At 39.8% G+C, this 27,028-nt stretch overlaps 1 protein-coding gene across 3 annotated transcripts in view; it reads left to right on the top strand.

The window, feature by feature from the left end:
* The window catches only part of RAPGEF5 (Rap guanine nucleotide exchange factor 5), a 134,097-nt gene that overhangs the window by 92,723 nt on the left and 14,346 nt on the right, over positions 1-27,028 (top strand). For all 3 annotated transcript variants that reach the window (XR_014556737.1, XM_083705266.1, XM_083705267.1), the window contains exons 12-23: positions 4,656-4,734; positions 4,889-5,033; positions 6,594-6,691; positions 8,271-8,301; positions 9,093-9,171; positions 11,365-11,514; positions 13,136-13,233; positions 15,494-15,616; positions 16,206-16,384; positions 19,211-19,301; positions 20,900-20,950; positions 21,431-21,518. Coding sequence is in view for 2 of the 3 variants with exons in the window: in XM_083705266.1 (XP_083561392.1) it covers positions 4,656-4,734; positions 4,889-5,033; positions 6,594-6,691; positions 8,271-8,301; positions 9,093-9,171; positions 11,365-11,514; positions 13,136-13,233; positions 15,494-15,616; positions 16,206-16,384; positions 19,211-19,301; positions 20,900-20,950; positions 21,431-21,518 (1,212 nt within the window). In the remaining variant the exon portion in view is untranslated. The remainder of the gene's footprint in view (positions 1-4,655; positions 4,735-4,888; positions 5,034-6,593; positions 6,692-8,270; positions 8,302-9,092; positions 9,172-11,364; positions 11,515-13,135; positions 13,234-15,493; positions 15,617-16,205; positions 16,385-19,210; positions 19,302-20,899; positions 20,951-21,430; positions 21,519-27,028) is intronic.

The following is a 27,028-nucleotide window of genomic DNA, read 5'->3' as shown; positions in this document are numbered from 1 at the left end:
TGCCACCCTCCAACTCTCTCCTGATCGCAGTGTCCGGGTCAGTTCATATGGGGAGAGTGAATTATTTAAGTCCTGAGCCATTTAAGGCTTTATCAGTCCGAAACGTTACATTGAATTGGACCCAGAAACAAATTGGCAGCCTGTGCAGTCAAGCCAGGATCAGTGTAATGTCCTCAAATTGTTGTTGTCCTGGTGAGCAACCTGGCCTTCGAATTCTGCACCAGCTGGAGTTTCCAAACCGTGTTCAGAGGCAACCCCACATATAACCCATTGCGATAATCTAACCTAGAGGTTACCAGAGCAATATATCCATGGGCCCAAAACAGTTGGTGACCACTGCCCATTACTTCCTTTGTTCTATACTTCATCTGAAGCAGGAAGTCACATATCTTCTTCACGGGCACGACAGCTAAACTCCAGATTTGGTACCTCGAGTGCCACTATGAACAGTTCAGGAAAAGTGATCTGTAAGAAGGGAGGGAAGCCATAGTCTATAGAGCAATGAATTATCTCCTCTCTTCCAGTTAAATTGTTCTACAGTTATATTGTGGTAAGAAATTATTTATTTATTTGGTAGCTTATGATTTTGAGTTATGTAATGATACACTGCTTTTTGTTTGTTTATTGTGGTATAGCGGATGTATCTATTTTCATGATTATAAAAATTATTTATGAGTAGATATTAAAATACAATTATAATAACTTATGATACTTCCAGAAAGGCAAATTGCTCATCAAGATAGACCAGTTTACTGAGCAATGTCCTGTAATGGTACCCTAGCATGTCAAGTGTTGAAATATTTCTCAGGGAATTGAAACTAATTGAGAAATGGTTTAGTGAGCTTTAGTCTAGGCTGCTACTCCACATTCGTACAATTCAGTAATTAGACATTATTTACTTCAAGTTATTTCATTTTATTTACTGCCTAGTGTCCATAAAGTGTGTTCTTTGTACAGTATATTGAGCGGTCAGATGTTTTGAGCTTTTAATTCTACACAGAAAACATAATGGGGGAATATTCTAAGGGACACTGTGCTATGGGTGACGAATTATGATATGCAAGCTGCTACCTGATATATTCCTTTCGAGGGGATTTTCTGGCAACATGTCTACTGTCCTACAAAACATAGCTTTCTAAATATGCGTAATGCTTCAAAACAATACAAAGCCTTTTGAGAGAGGGACTAAGTCCAGACTAGCATAAATGCCCCAGGAAGCGCTGTTGCAGACAATTCTGATTCCTGATAACTCTGGTGTCCTGGTAACTGAGGTTATCAGGGACCAGTTTAGCTCTCACTGGACAAACTACAAGCTGGAGGCCATAGGTCGCAGCTTGTAGTTTGGAGAAAGCTAAATCACAAGCCCAGGTTCAGACAGCAGCAGAACAACCAGGGTGGAGCAAAGCAGCTGCAATCTCCCACGTGATCACACATTCATGCTAAGCCATGCTTTGACTTAGCACAATGTGCGAGCCAGACCATTGGCTCCAAAAACCTGCTTAACTGTCACTAAGATGGAAATTTGCTGCAGCCAAGCAGGCGGCTGAATGGAGGAAGTGTGGCTTGAATGCAGACAGCCTGCGTTATATCTGAGAATAAAATATAGGGCTCTTTCATTGTCTGAAAGCACTTCTAGGTGTTCCAAAATTTTATTTTCATCCGTAGCTGTCGTTTTTGTGGCTTTAATGGAATGCACAAGTGTGAAGTTGCTCTTTACAATTGTATTTTGCGAATAAACACCTGTGTGATCTAAATCTTGTAGAAATGCTTGCATTATCTACACAGTTATAAACTGAGCCTGATCTGTAAATCTGTTTCCGAATTCAATGGCTCTCTCAACCATTGTATTTTAAGAATGAACTATGGGGGTGGTATTGCAGGGAATGAGGTAGTTGATTCCTTAAACAAGTATACAAAGAAACAAATTGTGAAAATCTCTATTCATGTTGCCCTTCAAAGAGTAGAGAAGAGAATGGATAATGCCCTTTAGCTTACAAGTTGTGTTCAGTGTTTTACATTGAAAGAGTGTATTTGTTAAATTTGTGAAGACAATAGGCTCCATAAACAAAAAACTACACAACTTAAAACTGGCTCAAAACTGGGGGACAAAAATTAAGCTTATAGGATAAAAGATATTAGGATATCCTATCTATCTATGCAAATAATTACAAGTTTCTGAATTAATTATCCTTTAAATATTACTTAGATAAAATGTGGGATTTGGCCACAATGGCAAAACTAACCATTTATATAGGGACAAAAGAGTGCAGACTATACAGTAGTGAGATAACTTCATAGTATACTGGAATCTTTTCATTGAATAGTATAAAATAATTTACTAAATCCAAATATAGTTTGCTTTTAATTGTTTTGCATCAATTGAGAGATTAGTAAATGAGCTCCTGGCCCTCAGGGAACAGGATTTTCCCTTGAGGCCAAGGTGGTTGACCTGGAGAAGCAGAGAGGGTAGTGCATGCTGCCTTTGGGGATACTGTATTTTGGTGTGTCCCAGTTCCAGGATTATAGCTTCCCTGCTGTCATGGAGAACGAGTGTCTTGGGGAAGGAGGTCATCACTCTGAGAGAAGCAGGAAGTGATTTTTAAGAAGGGACTCATTCCTTGTGTGATGGGTAGTTATCCTCTCATGCCAAGGCTACTCCTCCAGAAGGTTAAGAAAAGCTGGTAGTGAGCGATTACGTCTTTAGAGACACAGGAAGCTGGGTATGTGATGGGTCTGCAGACCGCAGGATTTGCCTGCTTGGTGAGAAAGTTGTGGGTGTCGCCTCTCAGCTAGATAGCCTGGTTGATATGTGTTGGGGAAAAGACACCGGTTATGGTGCAGGTTGGCACCAATGACACTGGGAAATGTAGTTGTGATATTCTGGAAGCAAAATATAGGCCTCTGGGTTGTAGATTGAAAGATGGCTTTCTCAGGGATGCTGCTGGTTCCACATGCAGTGCCAACTAGAATGGCACAGCTGTGTAGTCTCACTGAGTGGATGAGACAATGATGCCAGTTGGTGAGGGTTGGATTTGGTGGGCACTGGGGAACATTGGGAGATAAACTGGGCCTCCACAAATGGGATAGGTTGAGATGACCATGCTATCACTGCAGTACGGACCACTGGAGATGCCTCTCCCTGCCTTTCCGTGAGAGCATTTACAATCAGCATTCTTGTTACCTCTTGAGAGTCGCTCCCATTCATTGTCTTTTAGAATGATGATTAGGAAATCCTGAACGTTAAACCTCCCGAGGTCTTATTATCCAGTCAATTTCACGCATGCATGTAGAGTTCAGTGAAAATGGGAATGTGCAAATGATGCAGAAATTGGACCCATGGAGTTTCATACTTCTAACATGGAGCTCTTTCTATCTAAAGCATGATTGGCTTTTGATTCTTTAAACTAGAAAACTCTGCTTTGAAATCAGTGGGATTCAAGAGGCTGCCAGAATAATAGAAGCTTTGGATATTTTGCCTATTATCTCTTTTTAAAAATATTTCAGCTGGTAAAAAGACAATGCTAGATGATTTTTAATGTTTAGCATTATATGTAGAAGATGTTTCCATACTTCAGGTATTAATTGCACCAGCATTTGAGAATTGCATTCGATTTCATTTTGATTATTCATTGGCCATACCCAGGTACCTGCTTCACAGCAGTAAATCACATATCAGTCACAAACCTATTAAATCCTTTGTCTTAGGGCTGTCAGACATTAGAAATTTCAACTGATGAATAGCCTGACTTTTAAGTAGTTAAATTCAAATACCTGCACTGGGAAATCACAGAAATGTTGAGGATACTAAAGGACAAGTTCAGTTATTTTTCCAGTTTGGGATCAAATAAAAGCCACTGTCATTAGAAAGCAAACTTTAATATTTCTGTGTCCTTCACAGTATATTGATAAAGCCCTAACAGCTGGGTACCAAGTTACTATCTCCTATAGGATTTCACTCAGGTTTTAATATGTTGTAAGAAAGGCCTTTCTGTCCTTTTCCCACCAACGTCTGAAGTGCATTTGGTAGGGATTTGGTGACTGAGCCCTGGCTCTGAGCCCTGGTTGGTGATCTTCCAACGAGAAATATATTTTTATTCATGCAGTCTGTGTACATAGTTACTTTATACAGTATATGTTGGATACTACAAATGTTCCTATAATAAATTTCATTTCCTTTTAAAGACACAAGTTGCGACTTATTTGTCCTTTTAGTGTCTACATTTTGGTATTCCAAGCTACAGAACTAAGAGCCACAGACTGAATATGTCAAACAATTCAACTTTGGGGTGTTTTATTTGGGTTATAGCATTGTATAATTGTGATTATTTCTAATCCCTGGGCATACATATTCCCTGGTACAGGGATGGAGGTGTAAGAAACTAAAATGAGACATCTTCCCCCACTGATGGACCACAATTCTAACCCAGAACCCTTCTGGTTTATGAGTCTTTAGCAAACTAATCAGTGATCCAGTTCAGTGATTTGGGATGAGCCTGGGAACACAGTGTTTTTGATACTGAGTAATCTTCCATACTTATTGCCACTTTATTCCTGTCATGTTTGGAGTATTAGCTATGACATTATGCCTACCCAACATTTTAGTTGTAGTGTGATTTAAATATATATATATATATATATTTCAACTTGCTTTGCAGAGACTCTTCTAGATGACTTCCTTCTCACATATACAGTCTTCATGACAACAGATGATTTGTGTCAAGCTCTCCTAAGGCAATATCCTTCACTGGTGCATTAATTTAATTTTCCCTAACCCACTTTACATTAGCTTTTAAATATGAGTCGTGGAGGAGGACCAAATGAACCTTCTTCATTTCTTAAATCTGAGATTTAATGTTTCCTTGGTTGTGGGTTCCTTAACTTGGAATACTTATTGTGCTAAAAACCATCAAGGGAAGGAAGAAATTATAGATGTTTCTTGCAGAAAACGAAAAGTATTGCACTTGGTGTCTCAGTGGACTTCACTTTACAAAGACTGGTTACATGAAGATGAGCATCTTAAGCAATTTCTCAAGGTATGTCCACACAGCTGCGTTTCAACACTATATGATAATGTCATTGATAAACACTTGTAAATTGAGAAACAGATGGGAAATGAACTTATTAAATGCAAATACAACTTTACAAATACTAATAATTTAAGGGCATTGCTCTCTCTCTCTGAACATGGATGGTGGACCTTTTGCATGTGTGGCATGGCATGCATTGTGGGATTTAAGATGAATTTACCTAGTCAGTCCCCAACTTCTGTCTGCCTACCCCATGTCGCCTTGCTGCGTAATGGAGAAGCCTAGAAAGATAAACCTACCAAGGCACTGGGGTGAAGCTATACAATACTGAAGTGTGCACTTCACTTGATTGCTACTATCTCAAACTCTGGACTTGATTTGTGGCATATTTGCCACTAAGGTTCACCACTACTTTTCTAAGATCATAATAATCACTCTGCCTCATGACTACCATTTGACTCTAGCACAATTCTCTCTGTTGGAGAGTTGATATTAAAGAGAATCTATCATGACTAAGATCTGCAGCTTATTTGATCAGAATGCATGAGGTGTCTATTTTTGTGATCTTTTATAAGTTTTGTAAGTGTGCCAGCATTATTGAAGCATCAGTGGCATTTATGACAAGTGCACCACCATTCAGATAAAACTGATCATCCTATTGTTGGGGGATCTGTTTGGAAATACATTATTAAAGGAGTTAAGACAAGGCTACGTGGGGAAAGAATCTTTCTTTTGAAAAAGAACCATCTGTATGCATACTGTAGTAAGGGAGAGTGAGAGAGAGTGACCAAGACTCCTGCTGAGCTGGAGCTGCCCAGAACTTTATGCTAAAACAAGCTCAGGAGCTAAACCTAACATGGGGAAGGACTGTAGCTTTGTGGCAGGTCATCTTCTTTGCACACAGAAGATCCAAGGTTCAGTACCCTGGATCTCCAGGCAGAGCTGGTGAGAATCCTGGAGAACCACCGCAAATCTATATACACAATACCAACTTGGATGGTTCAATAGTCTGACCCAGCACAAGGCAGCTTCCTATGTTTCTATTGTTGTTTTGTTTTATTAAAGGCTTATAAATACAAAGAGATCTGATCCTGAGATTTGAAATTCATTACTGCATTCAAGACAGTATAAGTACAGTCTACTATTTGTTAGTATTGCTGTTGTACTTTCGATTGTTGGGCGGGAGAGCTGTGATGAATCTAGTATTACGCCGAGGAGAGAGATGCTTGGGAGCTTATGGCAGGCTTTAAGTAACATCCTGAAGTGTCACTTTAGAATGTTTGCACTGGCTAATGAGAGTTGACACTTTTAACACCGTTTCTTAGGAAGGGTACGGAGACTGCCTCTTAAGGCATCAGCTATCGTTGACTGGTGGATGTGTTTTAAACAAATTATGCACTGAGAGATTTTAGCTTGAAAGCATTGGTGCAGTTTTGCTTTAACAAGCTAACAACTGATTTCCTGAAAGGGGTGGTATGATGTTTTGTACTTTAGCCATCAGATCAGTTTGATTGATTGATTCTCTGTGTGTGTTTCTCTCTCTCTCAACCACTCCTTACTTTCAAGACAATATACAGGAATGTGTTAGATGATGTCTACGAATACCCTGTGCTTGAGAAAGACCTGAAAGAATTTCAAAAATTGCTGGGAATGCATCGTCGTCAGTAAGTTGTTGCTTTGCTTTTTAAGGCCTTTTGCAGAGTTATAATTAGTTTCCAGTTGACAATTTATGCTTTTGTTACTTGAGTGAAGTGAGGCCAGAAGCAGCGTAAGTGTCATTCCATGTGTTTAATATTTGTTCAGGCAACTACAAAGGAATAATTTGATACGACAGGTTTGACAAATACAGCGTTAGCAGAAATAGAGTAATTCTGATTCCGTCACACTAATTCATCCTTCTACTATGACTTACATTGTAAACAGAAGATTTGTAGCTAGTTGTTACATTAATATGTCTTCAATATTTGCAGTAGGGAGTGAATTGTATTTAAGAATTTAAACAACAGAACCCGTCGCAAACCCACGCACTGTGCTCTTTGGCCGACTGTTGTCCCAAACTCAGGCACAGCTGGCAGCGGACCAGAGTGAAGACTTTTCCGTTCCAGTCTGCCCCCAAACACTGTGCCCCCCCCAGCTTGCCCAGGATTGGGCCATCTGAATTTAATGGATGGTGGGCTATCCCACCATCCTAAGCAGCTGGCCAGGAGAATTCCCCAATGACCAGACCATGAGGGAGTGCTCCCTGCCTCCCCGGAACTGAGAGGCCTGGCTGATGGGCCGCAACTGCCAGCCACCCTGTGGCTGGGTAAGCAGCCATTATTGATTTCTCTATATGGTGGTGCCAATCCTTACCATTTTTTAAGTCTGTTGTGGTCACACCTGATTTCCTGTATTTTTCAAAATACATGACGAGTGAATGAAATTATTTCACAGTTTAAAGCAAGTAATTGCTCAACAATGGTTGACTGTGTATTCCTAGTTACTTCTGTATTTTCCTGTTAGTTGTGCTAGTGGTTCTGAAACTTTTGCACATTGCAGCCTTCTTCCTTTTTCAGACATCCTACATTCCTTTCAATTTTTTGACTGTGGTTACACCATATCCTAAAGCAGCTGACAAAACTGTGGGCCTAAGTTGGAGATTTAAGCACAAATAACTGTGTGTTTTTTTCTTACATGAGTGTGAGCTAAATACATTTGACTCCCACATTAAGACATACACTATGTTATATGATGCACAGTCATTAAATTTATATAATTGTCGAAAGACTGGATGTTAAGTATTGCCAAAGAATTTACTGGCTGAAGATGCGCTATGTATAGATTTTAAATAAAATTTAAATTCCTACATTGCTGGTTAGCACATTTTGCTGATCCATTTGGCTTTTAGGTGTGCAATGTTAAGATCTGCAGTTTTGTAAAAAATTCCATAGGAAAATAAGCACTTAAATCTTGTAAAATTATTTCTTGTCATATGAAACAAGGTGCTAGTTAATGGCAAGCATTTCTGCATTACATACAGTTGAGGTCAGTTGGAGCATCATGACTTCTCAGTAAACTGCTAGCTTATATCTGCACAGGTCATATTGAATTCAGTAGGACTTATTTCCAGGTAATGCTACACTTGTTCCTTGGGCATAGCTTTTAATGCCCTCTTCTCTTTGCTCTTGTTAACGGTAAAGATCTGGAATATATCAACAGTTAGTTTTTGAATAGCGAGACTAATGTATTGTCTTTTTGTTTCAGCACTGTAGATGAATATTCACCTCACAGAAAGGTAATGCATATAATTGGTTACTGGTGTGTACCTTTCTTTTTTTAAACTGTCTAGTTCTTTCAATCAATAATGGCAAATGGCCATTAAATACGCTGTCCTGTACAGGTAGCATTGCTAAAAGCATTTTTTCTTGACAGTTCACCTCTGCTTCTAGTCATGCAAGCTAAGCTAAAGTCGCTCTGGCATTATTAGTGTTTAACTAGTCTGCTCTGAGATGCCAGAATTCAGCAAAAGCCAGTCAGCATGTCCTTGTCTGCTTCAAGTTAGACAGCTCTGAAACGGAGCAGATTTCAGCAAGCAAATCTGAGATACTGATTGCAAATGTCAGGGGGCTCTGTTGGAATAGAGGGTGTTGTGTAGTGTGTGTGGGAGACAGACACACACACATACAGAGAGAGAGAGGGGGGGGGGGAAATGTTCTCCAAAAATTTAGGCCAGACTGTGTTGCTGTGGAAATGTGTTGTGGTCGAGTTCACTATATTACAGCTTAGGGGTACAATACTCTTCAAAATATGACAGTGGAAGCACAGAAAGCAGAAAATAAGATTGTGCTGAAATTTATTACAAAATCTTCTTGCAGTTATTCTCAGAATTCTTTCAAATTTGTACTACCTCCACTTGTCCAAAATGATAGCTCCCAGTTTATTTAGCCCAAACAGGGTGGGTGGATTTCTTGTTCCTTTTTCTTTCTTTTTTTAAACCGCCCAACCATTTGCAGTCAGATTTATTTTCAGTGTTTCAGTAATTGCATTTTGTTCATTATTCTTTTCCTCCATCTCCCTCCCTCATAGCATAAAGCCATTTTACATCAGTTCAGTCTCAAGGAGAACTGGCTCCAGAATAGAGGGACTGTGAATGAAACAGAGGAAGGTAAGCATAACGGATGTGGAGCAAAGGAAACAAGGAGGATGTCATTATACTATATTTTTGCATATATGTTGGAAATAAAGAACCTTTTTCAGTGACAAAGGTAAAACCACTCAAAAGACCATAGAGCTATGAGTTGAGAAGCATCCAATGCACTGAAAATAGTGTTTAGTCTTTTGTCAAATATGGCTCTGTTCCTATGAAAATGTAAAGTGTCAACTGCTACATTAAATTTTCTCCCAGCGTCCGTAATAAGGATTAAAAAAAAATCACATGATGGAGGTGGAAATATATAATAGTTTGAAAAATAAATTGAATATCGGGATCATTTCATGTATCTAGATTTCAACCTTTCAGGTGAAATGCCTTAAGAGTTTAATATTAACTCTGCTAAAGATGAAACCTGAGTTGCCAAATTATATGTTTGGCCTTTAACGTGATTGATTGGGTAACCTGTGGCCCTCCAAATGTCCCATCATTCCTGACCATTAACAATGTTGCCTGGGGCTGATAGGACAACTCTAATCAGCATGGGCATCAGCAGGAAAGTTGAAAAAGTTGCATTCCTTCATTGGTTGTCAATTGGTAGACCTGCTCTCCATCTAGTGGTGGATCTGGCGCCCAGATGACTGCTTTTGGCTTACTGCTGAAAACCTCAGTATTTTGTCTGGCTAATTTCATCTCCCCACAACCCTTAATCAATTGCACTGCTGCTACAATAAGCATCATAACCCCTCCCCCTTGCACTTCATACCTTGCTGGGTAGCTTAACAATACTAGACTACACTTCAGCATTTTCATATATATATCCATCCCACTCCTGTCAGTAAAATGAGTATAACAACACTTTTCAGGACTGTGGTAACCCACACTCTCTCATCTGTGCTCCTGCCTACTGCAGTTTGATAATGATGGGTGGTATCTGCATTGGCATCAACAGCATTTTTAAAAACTGTTTTTGACCTGAGTTAGAAAGATCAGGAACTTTAGTCTTTGCTACTATCTTTTGTTTTTGATTTGATGCACTGCTCCCCAGTCACAGCTACACTAAGATTCTGGATATCTGAATGGTTTTCTATAGTGCACCAATCACATCTCCGGCAACTTAATACCAACTTAAGTTGCTTAAAAACAAACCAAGATAAATAATGGGTATTCACTCTACTTTCCTCTTTGTCTAATGGGCCAGATCTGCTTTCCTAAATGCCAGTCATTGCTATGAATTCATTCACTGGCTAGAGTACTTTTCTAGCTCCCTCCCCCCAAAAAATCTCTCCCCCCGCCCAAGCTGATTTATGAAAATAAAATCTTCCAGTTAAGGGGAGAATGCTAATGGGTAATGTTTCCCCAGCATAGCTATCCTCTCTGAAGAAGGGTGTCCTTTGCATGAAGAACTAAATACTGTGCTGGTCAGCTTTATTGCCAGTAAAAAAAAAAAGCAAAGGACCTCTGGACAGTTAAGTCCAGTCAAAGACCACTATAGGGTTGTGGCGCTCATCTCGCTTCAGGCCAAGAGATCCGGCATTTGTCCGCAGACAGCTTTCTGGGTCATGTGGCCAGCATGACTAAACCGCTTCTGGTGCAACGGGACACCGTGACGGAAACCAGTGATGGAAACCAGAATGGTGGTGCTGTGGTCTTAATCTGCGCAACAGGAAGGTGAGCACCTGTTCATCTGTCACAGCTCCTGCCAACCTAGCAGTTTGAAAGCACGCCAGTGCAAGTGGATAAATGGGTGGGAAGGTAAAGGGCATTTCCATGTGCTCTGGCACTCGTCACGGTGTCCCGTTGCACCAGAAGTAGTTTAGTTGTCCTGGCCACATGATCTGGAATGTTGTGGACAAATGCCAACTCCCTCAGCCTGAAAAGTGAGATAAGCGCCGCACCCCATAGTCATCTTTGACTGGACGTAACCATCCAGGGGTCATCTTTATTACCAGTTTAGCATTTTACACATTCAAATTGTGACTTGGTTTTGGTCTGGAAGCAGTATTAGGGGGTTTTTTTGTCCTTGCATTTTTCTAGGAAGAGGAAATGTGCCTGTAGGTCCATGTGGCAGCAGCTGTGGCTTCAGCTGTCGAGGAATGGCTGTCAAACCAGATGTTAGCCAAAGCATCCCAGCAATTTGGAGATGTTGCACCCTTCAGTGAAATCTGCTTCTGTCTGTTGATTGAATTATTTTCTCTCTTTTCACAGTTTTTTGTCGTGTGTATATAACAGAACATTCTTATGTCAGCGTAAAAACTAAAGTATCCACTTCAGCTCAAGAGATCTTGAAAATTGTAGCAGAAAAGCTCCAGCATTCGCAGGAAGACTTGGCTCTGGTGGCTCTTTCATTCTCTGGGGGTAAATTATTTTCAGCTATCAGTAGACCCAGTTTTATTCTCCTTCATTTTCTGTATCTTATCTATAAAGAGAGGGCTGGCACTTTCTAGTGCAAGGATAGGGCTGTTCCCCTATGGGTCCACAGCTGGATGACCATAGTTACAATAAGGAGCTACTTAGCAGAGAGGAGTTTCCATGGTAACTGCTAATTCTTTGGTACTGTTGGATAATGTATTTCCACATCGGGTCTGGATTGCAAAGGAGTGTTCTCGTGTTCAGAAACATGTTATAAGGTTTGCCATTAAGAGATAAATCTCCCAGTTCATAATTTAAGATAACCTGAGAGGTAGCTGTAAAAAGGGAAGTGGCTGTGAAAGAGATATTTCCCCTTTGGTCTAGCTGAAGTGTATTTGTACATGGAGGAAAGAAGGGGGAGGAAACTGAAAAATATGACTTCTGGGAAAATGTATGTTTCGTAAGACAATGTGAGTGTCTAGAGTCCACACATCATTGTGAGAAATAAGTTTTCATATTTAATTCTTAAATTCTTTAAAAAAACAAAAACCACAGCCTAATTACCTGCCCCTTTGGGGGGGGGGAATTAGACTACTGCTGCTGATATTTTTGACAAGCCTGGCTTTGGTATTATACAGTAGGATTTTAGAGTCCCTGGAAATACGCTCAATTTTGTTACATCATAATATTATACGAGGAAAATGCATAGAAAACGGTTAAACCAAAAATGTGATGGGGTTTATCAAAAGGCAACTGAGTAGATTTATTACACAGTGTAGATTCAAAGGTGTACATGTGTGTGCCCGACACATATAGACTGCTCTGTTTTAACATGTTCGCTATTTACTTTTTTCTGCCCATATTAATGAGGCACTTTTGCTTCGTAAGCCTCACAGCAGTAGGTCAAGACCTATTACACCCATTCAGTTCAGGGATGTTAAGACAGGAGACGGACCTGAAAGCAACAGGAGCAATGGGAGATTTAGTTATCATCTGCCAGTAGGGGAGTAGTAGTAAGTGAATGAGATTGGGCTGATAGATAAATTCCTGGAGAAACTACTCTTAGTGGTTTCAGAAACTATAAGAAGCATATACCGTATTTTTCGCCCTATAGGACGCACATTTCCCCTCCAAAAATGAAGGGGAAATGTGTGTGCGTCCTATGGGGCGAATGCAGGCTTTCGCTGAAGCCTGGAGAGCGAGAGGGGTTGGTGCGGAGTTCCCGCCGGGCTCCCATAGCTTGCGGAGAGCTGCCTGCACCCTGAAGCTCGGGCGCGACTGCTCAGCTCTGCAGAGCTGCCTCTTATCCCGAAGCCAGGGCGCACTGAGCATTCGCGCCCGGGCTTCGGGTAGCTCTGCGCAAGCCGCGGGAGCCCTCCCACGGCTTGCGGAGAGCAGCCTGTTCTGGGGGCTGGGGTCGGGGGAAGCTCTAGCTTCCCCCGCCCCAGTCCCGCGCCTGGGGGAAAAATATTTTTTCCCCCTTTATTTCCCCCCAAACTAGGTGCACCCTATGGGGCGAAAAATACGGTATGTACTTACTCATGATAGATACAGTGAATTTTGACTGTAATAATGCATTTTGTTCTGCAATATATGTCAATATTTCTGTTTTTCTTCTATACTAAAGAAAAGCATGAATTACAACCAAATGACCTGGCAATCTCCAAATCCCTTGAATCGTCGGCTCGTATGTTCGTATTTCGGAAGAATCTGACAGATACTCTGGTAAGGTTGTGCGTGCAGGGTTCCAAAATCTTCTGGTTTCCCTCCATACCCAAAGTAGCTGTGAGTTGTAAGGGTGTACTAAAAACCATGCTAGGTACCTTTATTGGGCCAACCAAAGTGTTCCAAAATAATATGCAAGCTTTTGAGTTCCCTAGAACTCTTCATTGGACTAGAATAAAGCCTTGGAAGGGAGAGAGAAAAAACAGCTGGTGTTCAAGCCTTGAGTCTACATCAGCTGAGAGTCTTGAGAAGGTAGTAAACAGCCAAATGAGGCTCTGTCTAATGTGTTGGCTTCATCTAATGTGTTTTCTTTGTATGGCTGTAAAAAGCGTTTAAATTGCACAGTTAAATCCTGTGGACTTCGCGTCACAGTAATCTTTTTACAGCCAAGAAAACATTATTAGAAAATGAGATTAATTATTTTTACCAAAGCTTTATAGAGATATGTTTTATCTATACTGTGAATTTTGTTTTAAGTGACACCTGCACTACATGCATCTTAAGACGGGTAATTCAGCCAAATGGAAACTGGCATTTCTCATTGAGGGAGAAGGCATTTGGTGTTGAATACAAGCCTTTGTCTTAGAAGAAAATATCCCTCATATGCTGTGTATACCTGCTAGGAGTTTGGTGTCATATCAACTTAAGAACTAATAGATAACAGCTTTGGTTTTACTCGCTTTGGAAAAACAGAAGCAATCTAAATGTGCACAAGTAGCAGCCAATCTCACCTTTAAGGGACAGCTGTTTCATTTTATTTTTTAAAAAAATGTCTTCATGTCCAGTGCGTCTAGAATCAATCATTTTTCATCGTAGATTTTTTTTTTAATGAAGTCTTTTCTCATGGATTCTGAATGGAACCATGTTTGTCACTCGTACTATAAAATATAATGCATTTGTTTTCTGTTGAACATAATAAAACATTTTACTTGGAACACAAACCTTGCTGGTGTAGAAATTCAGTTCATAGGCCAAACACATTTGAGATGCTGGTTTCAGTATAGCTGTGTTCAGGCATTATTAGGAATGACAGGATCTATCCATTTTTCTTCTCTCGGTTTCTAATTTTTCCATTCTTAAATTCAGCTCTTCACATTTTGCATAAATTTGGGATTTATTTTTTTTATTCCTCATGAAAATTCTTATTTATTATTAGCATAATAATAATAACAACAGTCACAATAATAACAGCATCAGCAATAACAATAACAACAACAACAATTTCATTATTTATATCTTGTGCATCTAGCTTACAGCATATATAAAAACATAGTAAAACAACATATTAGTGTGAATTTCTCCTAATAAATACTTTCAAACTACAGTTTTGACTAATACACACATTTCTGCAAGCAATTTCTCCTAATACAATGCATTTTTGCATGTTATTTTCACTAATATATTTGTTTTTATGCACACTTTCCCAGTATATTTGCATCTTTGTAAACATTGTGTGGCTGACAGAGTTCAAAATTGCAAATTATTATCAATCAATCAATCAGTCAAATTATATATATAAGTGCAATTTCAGAGGATAGTTGTTTCAATTATCATATTTCAGAAAGTGCGAAATTGATCAATTTGTCTTTAAATGCATACTCCATCTCCCCCCTTCCTCAGGCATTATGTCTGAGTCATAAATATTAGTGGGAGCATGGGGCATAGGGTCCTGTGTACCGGATCTGTCCCCATTGCCCGCATAAGCACTCTTTCTACCCTTTCAGCTTCCAACCTTTCTGGCTAGAGTAGAAACATTTGAAGATGACTATTTACCTGCTTTCACTTCAGTGCATATATAACCCCTGCATGATTGGAAACACTGTGTCTGATCACACTGAGGTTTCCATGAGCATTCAGGTGAGCATGAGTAGAAGTCCCCTTCAGATGTTCCTTTTTCAACATGGGGAAACAGAGAGGGCACAATATGTGTGGCCTGATGTCAATTACCTGTGCTTGTATTTTCTGCACAAGCTTTATGCCTGAACTGGGCTTATGGTTTTCTGTGATGTTTTTTGGTTGTGTGTGTGTGTGTGTGTGTGTGTGTGTGTGTGTGTGTAATTGATTCTTAAGAGCGGTAGAGTTGCCTAATGCAATAAGAATGCATTGATCTCCTTAGTATTGAAAGCTAATTCAGTCTTAGAGCCCATAATTCTTTCAAGGCAAACAGTTTAGACAAGGTACTGAAAAAACATTGCTTTATGGTCAAGATTTCAATTATATATGCTTGTTCAGGAACTATTTCAATCTGTTATTGATTTAGAACCCTTTTGCTGAAAATGAGGAAGCCCAGCAAAGGTCAGTGAGAATTCTGGGAATTAACACGTGGGACCTTGCTTTGGAATTAACAAATTTTGACTGGAGTCTCTTCAACTTGGTTCATGAGGTAAGGTGCAGTGGATGGAAATGCTTGCTGTATTCAGTGCTCACTTCTCCAGTTTGGGCTGTTTTCAACCAAATGTTTGCTCATGTAATGCCTTCTTCTGGTCATCTCATAGTATGCAACTTTCTGTGACCAATACAAGGGCAGGATACAAATGGGTTAACCTTTGAACCAAAATTCATGTGCATAAGTAAAATGCAAAGTGTCTCTCATTGCTTAATGGAGCTAATTTTTACTGCCACCCAAATTAATTTAAAAAATCTAAATTACTTGAGACTTGGAGGAACTAAAAAGGACAGAGTTCATCAGGCTGTCATTAGTTCTCAGACTGAAACCTATAGCAGCAATTAGTGGATGCCAAGTTGGAAACAAACCGTTCTTGCATTTTTTAATAACTATGTCCAGGAGGATAATTGCTGAAAATCTCACAAGATTACTTGAAATTCTGGACTCTTTCTGAACTGCTTGAGGTTCGTTCATAAATTATTAAAAGGAGTTGTCTGGCCAAGTATCAACAGTTACACTTTTCAGAATGGTTAAATTCTCATTTGCATTTTTTAAAAGCCTAATTACTCTTTTAACTGTCTTCCAGCAAGAGCTGATATACTTCACCTTCAGCAGAAAGGGCAATGGGGAAAACACTGTGAATCTTAGTCTTCTGCTTCAAAGATGCAATGAAGTTCAACTCTGGGTTGCTACAGAAATACTCCTTTGCAACCAGCTCTGTAAACGTGTACAGCTAGTGAAAAAGTTCATTAAAATTGCTTCTCAGTAAGTTTCAACCAATGTGAATGTTGAATTCACATTCAGTCTTTTAAAACTGTACTTAAGGATAATGAGATGATAGAAAGGTGTATTGCTGTGCCATGAATTTGACTAGTACTTTGTGATGTGCATATAAAATGCTACACGAGGCAAGGACAGACTACCGGTATTTTGTCTTTAAACCCCCCCCCCCACAAATTTAATAATGTGAGCTTTTCACAGCCAAGACGCAGCTGGGACAGCAATAGTATAGATTGTTCAGACTGTAGTGGAAGATTAAAAAAAAAAGAACTGGCGGGTATTAGAAGTCACCCCAGAACTGGCCCTACTGAACATCTTCCATTAATAATGCCCACTTACATTATAAAGAGCTCATAACCCACCTACTCTCAGCATCCAGAAGCTTCCTAACCAGACACTGGAGAGAACTGTTAGGAGTAAACATGGACCAATAGTATCAAATTGTATGGGAAACAGCCTTACTAGAAAAGCTAACCAATAAACTGAAACTGACATGGGGACAAATGGAGGAAGACACTTTCACTCCAGTATGGTTCCCCTTCATCACCAACATAGCCCAACAAGACAACAACAAGAATCCGCTGACAGCATATGAATCGATATAGCTAACCTGATCCAAAAATCCACTCCCTCACAGTCTCACACACATAAACAAGTATCATTACAGCCAACCAACCACACCCTAGGCCACCCCTCAACCTCTCTCACCACTAAGGAAAGATAACAAGTGAATTGAAAGAGAACCTACACAAGTGACTGACCCAAAACCCCACACATACAATAAGTAGAAGAATAGAAGCAGCCCCACCCTCCACCCCTCTTTACTTCCATCCTTATACTGCATGCAACACTAATGTCTCACAACAAATGAAACTGATCTGTAGAAAAAAACAATGCATATATTTTTGTAAACTAATAAATCTTTAATAAAAATGATTATATATTTTTTTAAAGATTCAGCATGCACCTATATATAGATCACAGATAGACCATAGAACTTAGTGTGTGTGCACACAGAGATAGAGTTCTGTGTGTAGAACCTCTTTCTTGTTTTACTCTTCATATCTTCTGTGTTCAGGGTTGTAGTCTTAAACAACATTAAACTATTAATCAGTAATCAGTAAAATGCTCTCTTTTTTGCATTCCCTGTTGTTGCTTACAGGGAACTCTTCATGATCCACTTCAATTAGGTACTCAGAAGTTACCAAATGTTTTGTCATCTGAACTAAAACATGGATATGTTGTCTATGTATTACCTCATTTGCTCAGCAGTTCTAGTATCAGTCGACTTAGTACACTGGCATTCAGTTAAAATACATTTTAAAAACTGTTCCTTCAGACTAGTTAAAGTATACTGTGCATTTATACCCCACCTTGGAAACTTATTGAAGAGCATGACATAAAACCCTGAAATACATGACATACATGGAATACGAATTCCCATCTGTGTAGCTTAGTGTGAAAAATACAACTATTTATTATCTTGCAGATAAGCAAGTAAAAAGTATTTCTAGATAATCCATTTATAATGCAGTATACTCTGCAAATGTCACTCATTAAATGCATGACATCCATCCATTTTTTGCAGTAGTGTTTCTTGAGTTGCATTTTCCAAGCATGTAAATTGCAATTTTGTGTTGCTGAGAAAGTGAAATTCTCTCACCAGACAGCACTACCATTGTTAATGCAATTGCTGTGTGGAACAGAGTTACATAGACAAGCAGGAAGCACCTGTTTGATAATCCGAATGTGACCAAAGGTAGCTAATAACTGATCAGGGGAATATATAGGTTGCACATTAATTAAATTTGTGGCATTAAACAACAAAATAAACTGGAGGTTACAAAAGAAAAAGAAAAATGATTCAGGATTGTAGGCATATGTGTAAACAACATTGGGAGAGATTTAATTTAGATAAGCTCAAAGCTGTGCTACTAAGCAATACTAATTCCAGGATAAAGAAACAGAAACATGATTGCTTGTTAATGATTGGTAGTTTTGAGAAGACATTTGAATCTTAATAATAGAAAAATGAAACATTTGGAAGAAGTATGCCACAGTTTCTAATAAATATAGTGAAACCTCTGTGCTTATTGCTGCTCTTGGACTATCATATCTCTGTATTATAAGATGTGAATGAATTTCAGAGATGGATTTAGGGGAGCACAGCCAGTTTGATTGCACAGGGCAGTGAACCTCAGGGACAGTGCAACTCTTATTAAGAATGGAGCACAAGAAACAGCCGCTTGACTCTTCCTTGGCACAAGTGAAATGTGTAAATTCACATGAATGCACAGCCACAAATATCAGGCTGCAATCCTAAAAATGGGGTCAGGTCCATTGAGCAAGTGGGACTTGCATAGGATTGTTCTATTAGTCTTAAATCCTCAGTTGTTTTTAAAGTCAAATGTCACTGCACACACAATAGGGCTAAAAAAGAAGATTGCCTGCATTGTCCCTTTAAGTAAAACAAAAATGGCACCAAGGCAGCCACAGATCAGGGAAACAGACTGCATAGAGGTACAAGAACTCTGGAAGCACCTTTGAAGGGGCCAGTGGTTAAATTAAAGTCATGAGTTTTGGCAGGAGGAAGTAAGTTACTCTCATGACATTAAAGTTGAGGAACAGAGGAAAACAATAATTTGGGGGGCATCTTACTGGGCCTGCACCTAATTGGGTCACTACAGAACTTAGTGTTAATATACTTGGAACAGTTAATCTACCATGCCTCTCCACGCTAGTAGTATTAAGGCTTTGAATATATAGAAAGTTACACCATGTGTTTGTTTTTTGTATTTTTTATTTTCATAGCTGCAAAGCCCAAAGAAATTTGAATTCATTCTTTGCCATTGTTATGGGTCTCAACACTGCATCCGTCAGTCGGCTTTCTCAGACCTGGGAGGTAATATAAGTATTTTGTTTTTTAAATTCATTAAAATTCTTGTTTTAGCTTTCAGCCCACAAGCCAACCTTGGCACACCTAGGAGGCCAATTTGGTTCATGAGGTTATTTCCCACAAATCATACCCACCCACTCTCCAGCTGACATCGCTTGTGACATCAGCTGATGAGCAGGAGGACAGGGTTTTAGCATGCATTGATTGTGTGCCCTGTTCCCAGCAGGGAACAAGATTCTGCAGTCAAGGAAGCAAGATTTAATTTCTGCTCATTAGCAGATGAGTGGGGATTAAAGCGCTAAAGATGTTGACTTAGCAAAATACTGGGGGGGGGGTATAGATATATAGATCCCCCATGTGGGGTAATTGATAAAAGAATTGGCTGGATCCCCAGGTCTAAAGTATGGAGCTAAACACACTTTCCAGCAGGAGAGAACCCCCAGCAGAGTACTGAAAAACACAAAATGATGCAGCACAGTTAAACATGGGAATAATAGTCTGATAGACCTTTAAAATATCCTGTACTAGCCACTTATAACCCTTCCCCCCCCCCACAATAAATAGACCACACAGTTAGTAAGTTTAAATACTTTACTTACAAACGCCAAAGGTTGGATTCATATGTTGTCCCATGCAGAACACAGGTAGAAATATTGGGTTTACAAAATACAGAAATAGCTCTAAGTATACGGTCTAAGCATGTAGCGAGCAAACTCAGGCTTGTCCTATCTCAGCGAGTTCACATGATGAAAGAGAATGAACAAAGGAGGGAACTTAACTTCCTTTCAGGTGAGGGCTGTGACCTACCTGAGTCTAGGAATACATTTCTGTGGTCTTAACCCCTTTGTGCATTAACTAAGCCTAAGCTTGCTAGTTATGTTTGATGGCAATTTCCCACAAAGACCAGAGTTGTTTGAAGGCTTAAGAGGGTATGGCAGAACCCTTCAAAGTGGCTTCGCCCTCCCTTGGAGGGCTGTCTCTAATCCTCAAAGGGATTGTAACAGATTCTTCTGTCACATGCTCCTGCGTAGTTGTGAAGAAGGAGAAGCTGCAATGGAGTCATTCCCTGAGTTTGAGGGTGATGGAAGAACCATCAGGTACTGAGGGCCCACTTCCAAGTGGTTCCTTTAAATCTTGGGATGACACTGGGAGATAGATGCAGAGCACACAATTCTTCCCTATTTAAAATAATAAAATCAGAAAAACTAGACTTCCCCCTGAAACGTAGCTCACTACAAGGATATTTTAGTATCAGTTCAAGCTAGCACTAATATACTGTTGATACGTTTTTCTTTTTTAAATGAAATAATCAGAAAGGCCTTAAGACAAATGAGGCAGACAGAGATATTAGTGAATAAAATGAACACAGATTTTAGGAAGCAATTATAAAAGAATTATGAGAGGGGCAGTCTCAAAATGCAAAAGGATTTGCATCACTCTTAAACAGTATTCATGATGAGCAACTTGATTTTTTATGAGTTTTTTATGATGGCTAGTCACTGAAAGAAATATTAAATACTTTTCAGCATGCTTGATTCCCTCCCCCAATCGAATCCCATTTCCTTTGATTTTTTTTTTTGATTTTTTTTTTTGGTGTGTTGCAGAGAATCCCTGGAAAGTTTAAGAAGCTGTTCGCTGAACTTGAAAGTTTGACAGTAAGTATACTTTCTACAGAAAAGACTTTGATTTCTCCAGCGGTTCTCTTCCAGTGCTTAATGCAGTGGTGAGGAACCTGTGGCCCTCCAGATATTGTTGGACTCCAATTCCCATTAGCGACAGCTGGGATGCCCAATGGCCAGAGATAATAGGCGTGGTAGTTCAAGCGCATCTAGAGTTTCATCAGCCCTTGGTTGATGTAAACCTCATCATCTAAAGCTGGGATCCTTAGCTTTTTAGCTTACTGCAGACATATGTAGCTCCAAACTCTCTATTCGCCCCTGGAGTGGATGACCTCTTATTTCACTCAGTCAGTCCTCTTTCTTTGAGAAACATTTATCTGCCTCGTTTTCCAAGGAAACCTTTTATATTTAAAGCATATTGAGCTGGTGGGTGTGTAACAGATTACAAATTGCCATCCTTTAGAAAGGGTATTGATTTTCTTCTTTCCTTTCATCACAATCAAATTGTTTTGGTAGGACCCTTCCCTGAATCACAAAGCCTACAGAGATGCATTCAAGAAAATGAAGTCACCGAAAATCCCCTTCATGCCTTTGCTCCTTAAAGGTTTGTCCACATTAAACATCTTCCTAACTTTATGTATTAACGTTAATACATGGGTGAGATAAATTTTTAAGCATATTGCTGCTGTTCTGTGCAGGTTTACCAGGTAGTGCAAGGTTAACTGAATGCAGTGCAGCTGTGCATATTGATAATAGATATATGTTGCACATTATGGACAGAGAAACCAAAGATCAAGAAAAGAGATTATGTGCTGACAAGAGTGACAGCAGAGAGGGTGAATAATGGAACTGTAAGATAAGATGAGGCCTAAGATAGCTTTTAGAAACCCTTTTGTTCTTCAGCTGAGAATTCAAAAGTTAGCTTAATAAAAAGCCGTTCTACTTCCGGAGGCGGCGCGAACGGTAATGGCTGCCCTTTCCTAACCGGGAGAGGGAAGCTCCGCTGGAAAAGGGTCGTCCGCTACGGCGAAGCGGAGACCCATTTTGGAAAACCGCAGGCAGCGGAAGCCTGCGGTCTCGGGACCCGGCGGGCGCCAGGAGCAACCCCCGAAACGTTGAGGGAACCCCGTAAGGGGCTCCGGATCGCAGAGGGGGCAGCGGCGCTGTGGGTCTATGCGCATTAAGCGGAGCGAAGCCGCGCTGCTGTTGCCGGTGAGCGCCGACCTTTCTTCCTGCAACACAAGATTCTAAAACGCAACAACCCGTGAGTAACTGAGGACTTTACTAAATTTTGGGACTAAAAATACTGAAAACAAGCTGAAAGCGGAGTGACGAGGAAAAGGAAGTCCGTCTTCCGCAGCCATTGACTTTTAAAGCAAAGAGCAGGAGGAGTGGAGGCACAGAGAGAACTTTTGACAGCTCAGATTGAGCACCCGCAGAAATTACTTTCAATCCCCTTAAAGACTGTAAGCAACTGATTTTTGGACTTTTATCAGGACTTATATATCCTCTTCTTTGTGGATTACAACTTTACTTAAGAAGCCCAGGTGTCAGAACTGCCTGAGCAGTAGAACTGTCAGACTGCAAATTTGGATACATTGTGTTTAAACTTTGAGACAGTCTGAGGGAGTTCAGAATGGTTACGTTCTTGCACTATGGAACTCCAGTAAGCACAACTTGAAATATTGTGGCAAACTTAAAACCAACTCTGCTAAAACTACTTTTGTGAAGATCCCTAAGTATTGGTTCAGATTTTGTATGATTGGAATGGACTCTTCTTCTTAGGACATTTTATGCTCCCCCTAGAGGATTGAGGATTTATAACAAAAACATTGTTTTACTTTCTATTTCCCGGCCCTCTGTTTGACTGCTACCACCTGGGCCGTAGCTTTCTCATGGGAACAACTCAGCTTGACCTTGACTGCTAGATAACTTTGGAATGAGTGGCGCAAAAAGAAAGGGATTAAGAACTAGACAAACAACTCTGACAACCTTAACTGCAGCCTCACAAACACGCAGATCATCTGTGCCTACTCTGCCCTCGGAGGAAAAAGCTACCTCCCTGTCACAGGCAGGGGAGGGAGAAACTGAGGAATTACAACTAGAAGAGATGGCCTCAGGAGGATCTGGTTCTGTATTAGAGAGAATTCTTGAGAAATTGGAGTCTTTGGACAGGAAAGTTGACCAACAAACTGCGAAAATTGACCTTAATACAGAAACTTTAAACAAATTATCTGGGCAAGTTGCACAGAATGCACAAGCAATCGGACAACTGAAGGAGGCTGCAGGTGAAAATCAGAAACTGGCCGAAGAGACCAGCCAAAGAGTGGGAGAGTTGGAAAAAGAAGTAAGGCCGCTCAGCAAGCAGGTTGGGGAACACCAGACCTACCTCTCTATGTTGGAACTTCGGAACAGGGAGACTAACTTAAGGATAAGATCGATACCAGAAGTGGAAGAAGGCAATCTAGCTGAGTTTTTGACCAAAGAATTCTCCAAGTTCTGGGGTCTAGAGGAGGAAGACTTTAAAATTGTGTCAGCCTTCAGACTTGGAAGACTCATAAAGAGAGAGAAGCCCAGAGACTGTTTGATTACGTTGAGATCAAAGGAGGAAAGGGACAAGATTTTGGGCCTGCACTACGGAAGATCCCTGAACATTTCGGACAAAAGAATTGAGATTTTTAAGGACATTCCTAAACAGCTGTTGGACCTCAGATCTGAATATTTGGACTTAGTAAAACTGCTGAGAAGCAACTCAATCATCTTTAGGTGGGACTTTCCCCAAGGATTATCCTTTACCTTTAGAGGGAAGAAGATTAAAATTAGAACTCTGGAAGATAGGGATAAGTTTTTGACTGCCTACGGAGAGGACCTTCATAAAGGACTTGAACTACCCTCAGGGCCTGAACCACCACAGGTACCTGTACCACAGAACCCTGAAGACTCACAGAACAAAACACCATCCCAAGGAAATTAAACAGATCCATCCAGGATGTCTCTGCAACTTTTAAGCTGGAACATAAATGGCTGTAACAGCCCGGAAAAAAGGAAGAAAATCTTTCACATATTAAAAAAGGAGCAACTAGACATTACTTGTCTACAAGAAACACATGTGACTAGGCTCCACAGAAAAATATTGGTAAATAAAAGGTTAGGCCAAGAATTTATATCTTCGGATTCAGTTAAGAAGAGAGGAGTGGTGATATATGCGAAGGAGAGCCTCTCACCAAAATTTCTATTTAAAGATGAACATGGAAGAATTTTGGCAATTGAAATACAGCACCAAGGAGAGAAAATTTTGATATTAGGAATCTACGCTCCAAATGAAGGGAAATCAGAATTTTACAAGAAGTTGCATGAGATTATGCTGGACTATCTGGACTATGATAACATCATCATGATGGGAGATATGAATGGGATCGTTTCAACGAACATGGATAGGTCACAAAGCCAAAAGGTTATTAAAGATGGCAGACTACCAAAGACCTTTTTCGAAATGACAGACAACATGGACTGGATTGATATATGGAGGACAAAGAACCCCTTGGGGAAAGAAGGAACATTTTTCTCTGAAGCCCAACTGACTTGGACAAGAATTGACCAAATATGGATTTCTAGAGGTCTGGCTCCTAAGGTTAGGAAAGTGGAAATCTGCCCAAAGACCTGCTCCGATCATAACGCGTTGAAAATGGACATGACACTATTACCAACCGGCTCCTTTAGATGGAAGATGAATGACAACTTGTTTAGAGATCAGGAGATTATTAAGAAGGCCAAAAAAACAATAAAGGACTACTTTGAGATAAATTTGAACACTGCAGTGGAAAAAAGAACAATCTGGGACGCAAGCAAAGCTGTGATGAGAGGGTTCTTGATACAACAGAACGCTATAAAGAAAAGACTACAAAATGAGAAAAAGGATAAGATTTTGGGGAAAATCAAAGAGTTAGAGAAGAAACTAAGAGTAAACCCGAAGTCACAGCCGATCTTGAGAGAAATTAAACTTCATCAGGCACAATATTCCAAACTGATAAATCAGGAAATAGAATGGAAGATTAAATTAATGAAACAAAAAACATTTGAATCGGCTAATAAATGTGGGAAACTGCTGGCTTGGCAGTTGAAGAAGAGACAAAAGTTGAACATAGTAACAAATTTGGAAATAGAAGGAAGATATATTCAGAACCCGGTGGAAATTAGAAAATGTTTCCAGAAATATTTTAAGAAATTATACACTCAAGGGCCACAAAATGAGGAAGAGATTGCAAAATTTTTGGAGAAAAATGGACTTAAAAAACTATCACAAGAAAATAGATCACTCCTGAATAGTAATATAACACGATTAGAGATAGAACATGCCATTCAGAATATGAAGCTGGGCAAGTCTCCAGGGCCAGATGGCTTGACCTCCAAGTACTATAAGACATTAAGTGACTATTTGATTCAACCACTGATGGAGGTCAGCAATGAAATTATGGAGGGAAAGAAGGCGCCTGAATCGTGGAAGGAAGCTTTCATCACATTGATACCAAAATCAGAAACTGAAAAGACACAACTTAAGAACTACCGTCCCATTTCCCTTTTAAATGTGGATTATAAAATATTTGCTGACGTTTTGGCAGGAAGACTCAAAAGAGTTTTAAATGAGATAATTCATAAAGACCAGGCAGGCTTTCTCCCAGGAAGACACTTGTTTGCTAATACAAGGAACATTATTGACATTTTGGAACTTTTGCAAACAAATATTAACACTAAAGCAGTTTTAATTTTTATAGACGCGGAGAAGGCCTTCGATAACATCTCTTGGAAATTTATGAAGGGGAATTTAAAAGAAATGGGAGTGGGGCGGGGTTTTGAAAATGGGATTGATGCGATTTACTCAGAACAAAAGGCAAAACTGATAGTTAACAATGTGGTTACAGAAGAGTTTAAGATTGAAAAAGGGACACGACAAGGCTGCCCGATTTCCCCCTTGTTGTTTATTTCTGTCCTGGAGGTGCTCTTGAACTTGATTAGAGGGGACCGGTTGGTGCAAGGGATTCAGATCGGAGCGAAACAATATAAACTTAAAGCTTTTGCAGATGACCTTGTTTTGACATTGCAAGAGCCAGAATCTAGCACAAAAAGAGTGTTACAATTGATTCAGGACTTTGGTCGGGTAGCGGGCTTCAAACTAAATAAACAGAAAACTAAGGTGTTGGGGAAAAACTTGACAGATGCAGAGTCAGAACGGTTTCAGAGAGAAACAGAACTAACTGTGGTTAAAAAAGTAAAGTACCTAGGGGTAAACATAACAGCAAAAAATCTGAGTCTATTTAAGCACAATTATGAAAAATGTTGGTCTGAAATTAAGAGAGACTTGGACAGTTGGTCAAAATTGAAGCTTTCTTTGCTAGGCCGAATTGCTGCTATTAAGATGAATGTATTGCCTAAGATGTTGTTTTTGTTTCAAACATTGCAAATTGTGGACAAGACGGAGTGTTTCAGGAAGTGGCAGAGAGATATTTCTAAATTTGTCTGGCAGGGCAAAAAGCCCAGAATTAAGTTTAAGATATTAACTGATGCGAAAGAAAGAGGGGGCTTTGCCCTGCCAGACTTAAGGTTGTACTATGAAGCCGCAGCTTTCTGCTGGCTAAAAGACTGGCTACTTCTAGAGGACACTGATGTTTTAGATCTGGAAGGTTTTAACAATGCATTTGGTTGGCATGCATACTTATGGTATGATAAAGTTAAGATCAATAAGGCCTTTAAGAATCATATTGTCAGGAAAGCAGTGTTTAATGTCTGGACAAAATACAAAGACCTACTGGAAAATAAAACTCCAAGATGGCTATCACCTCTGGAGGCCAAGGCCCGAAAAAGACCCAATATGGAGGCCAAATGGCCGAAATATTGGGAAATAATAGAGAAAGAGGGTAATAATTGGAAATTGCAGAGTTTGGAAAAAATGAAAGACAACGTGCGAGACTGGTTACACTACGCTCAGATCCAAGAAATTTTTAAAAACGATAAAAAGTTAGGATTCCAGGTGGAGAAATCGAAGTTGGAAACAGAATTGTTAGAACCTAAGACCAAAGTACTCTCAAGAATGTATAACTTGCTGTTGAAATGGAATAC

This window comes from Podarcis gaigeae (genome assembly GCF_964106915.1).
Source record: "Podarcis gaigeae genome assembly, chromosome: 12".
NCBI classification, from domain to species: domain Eukaryota; kingdom Metazoa; phylum Chordata; class Lepidosauria; order Squamata; family Lacertidae; genus Podarcis; species Podarcis gaigeae.
The sequence above is the reverse complement of the archived record's forward strand: the minus strand, read 5'-3'. Positions and strand labels throughout refer to the sequence as shown.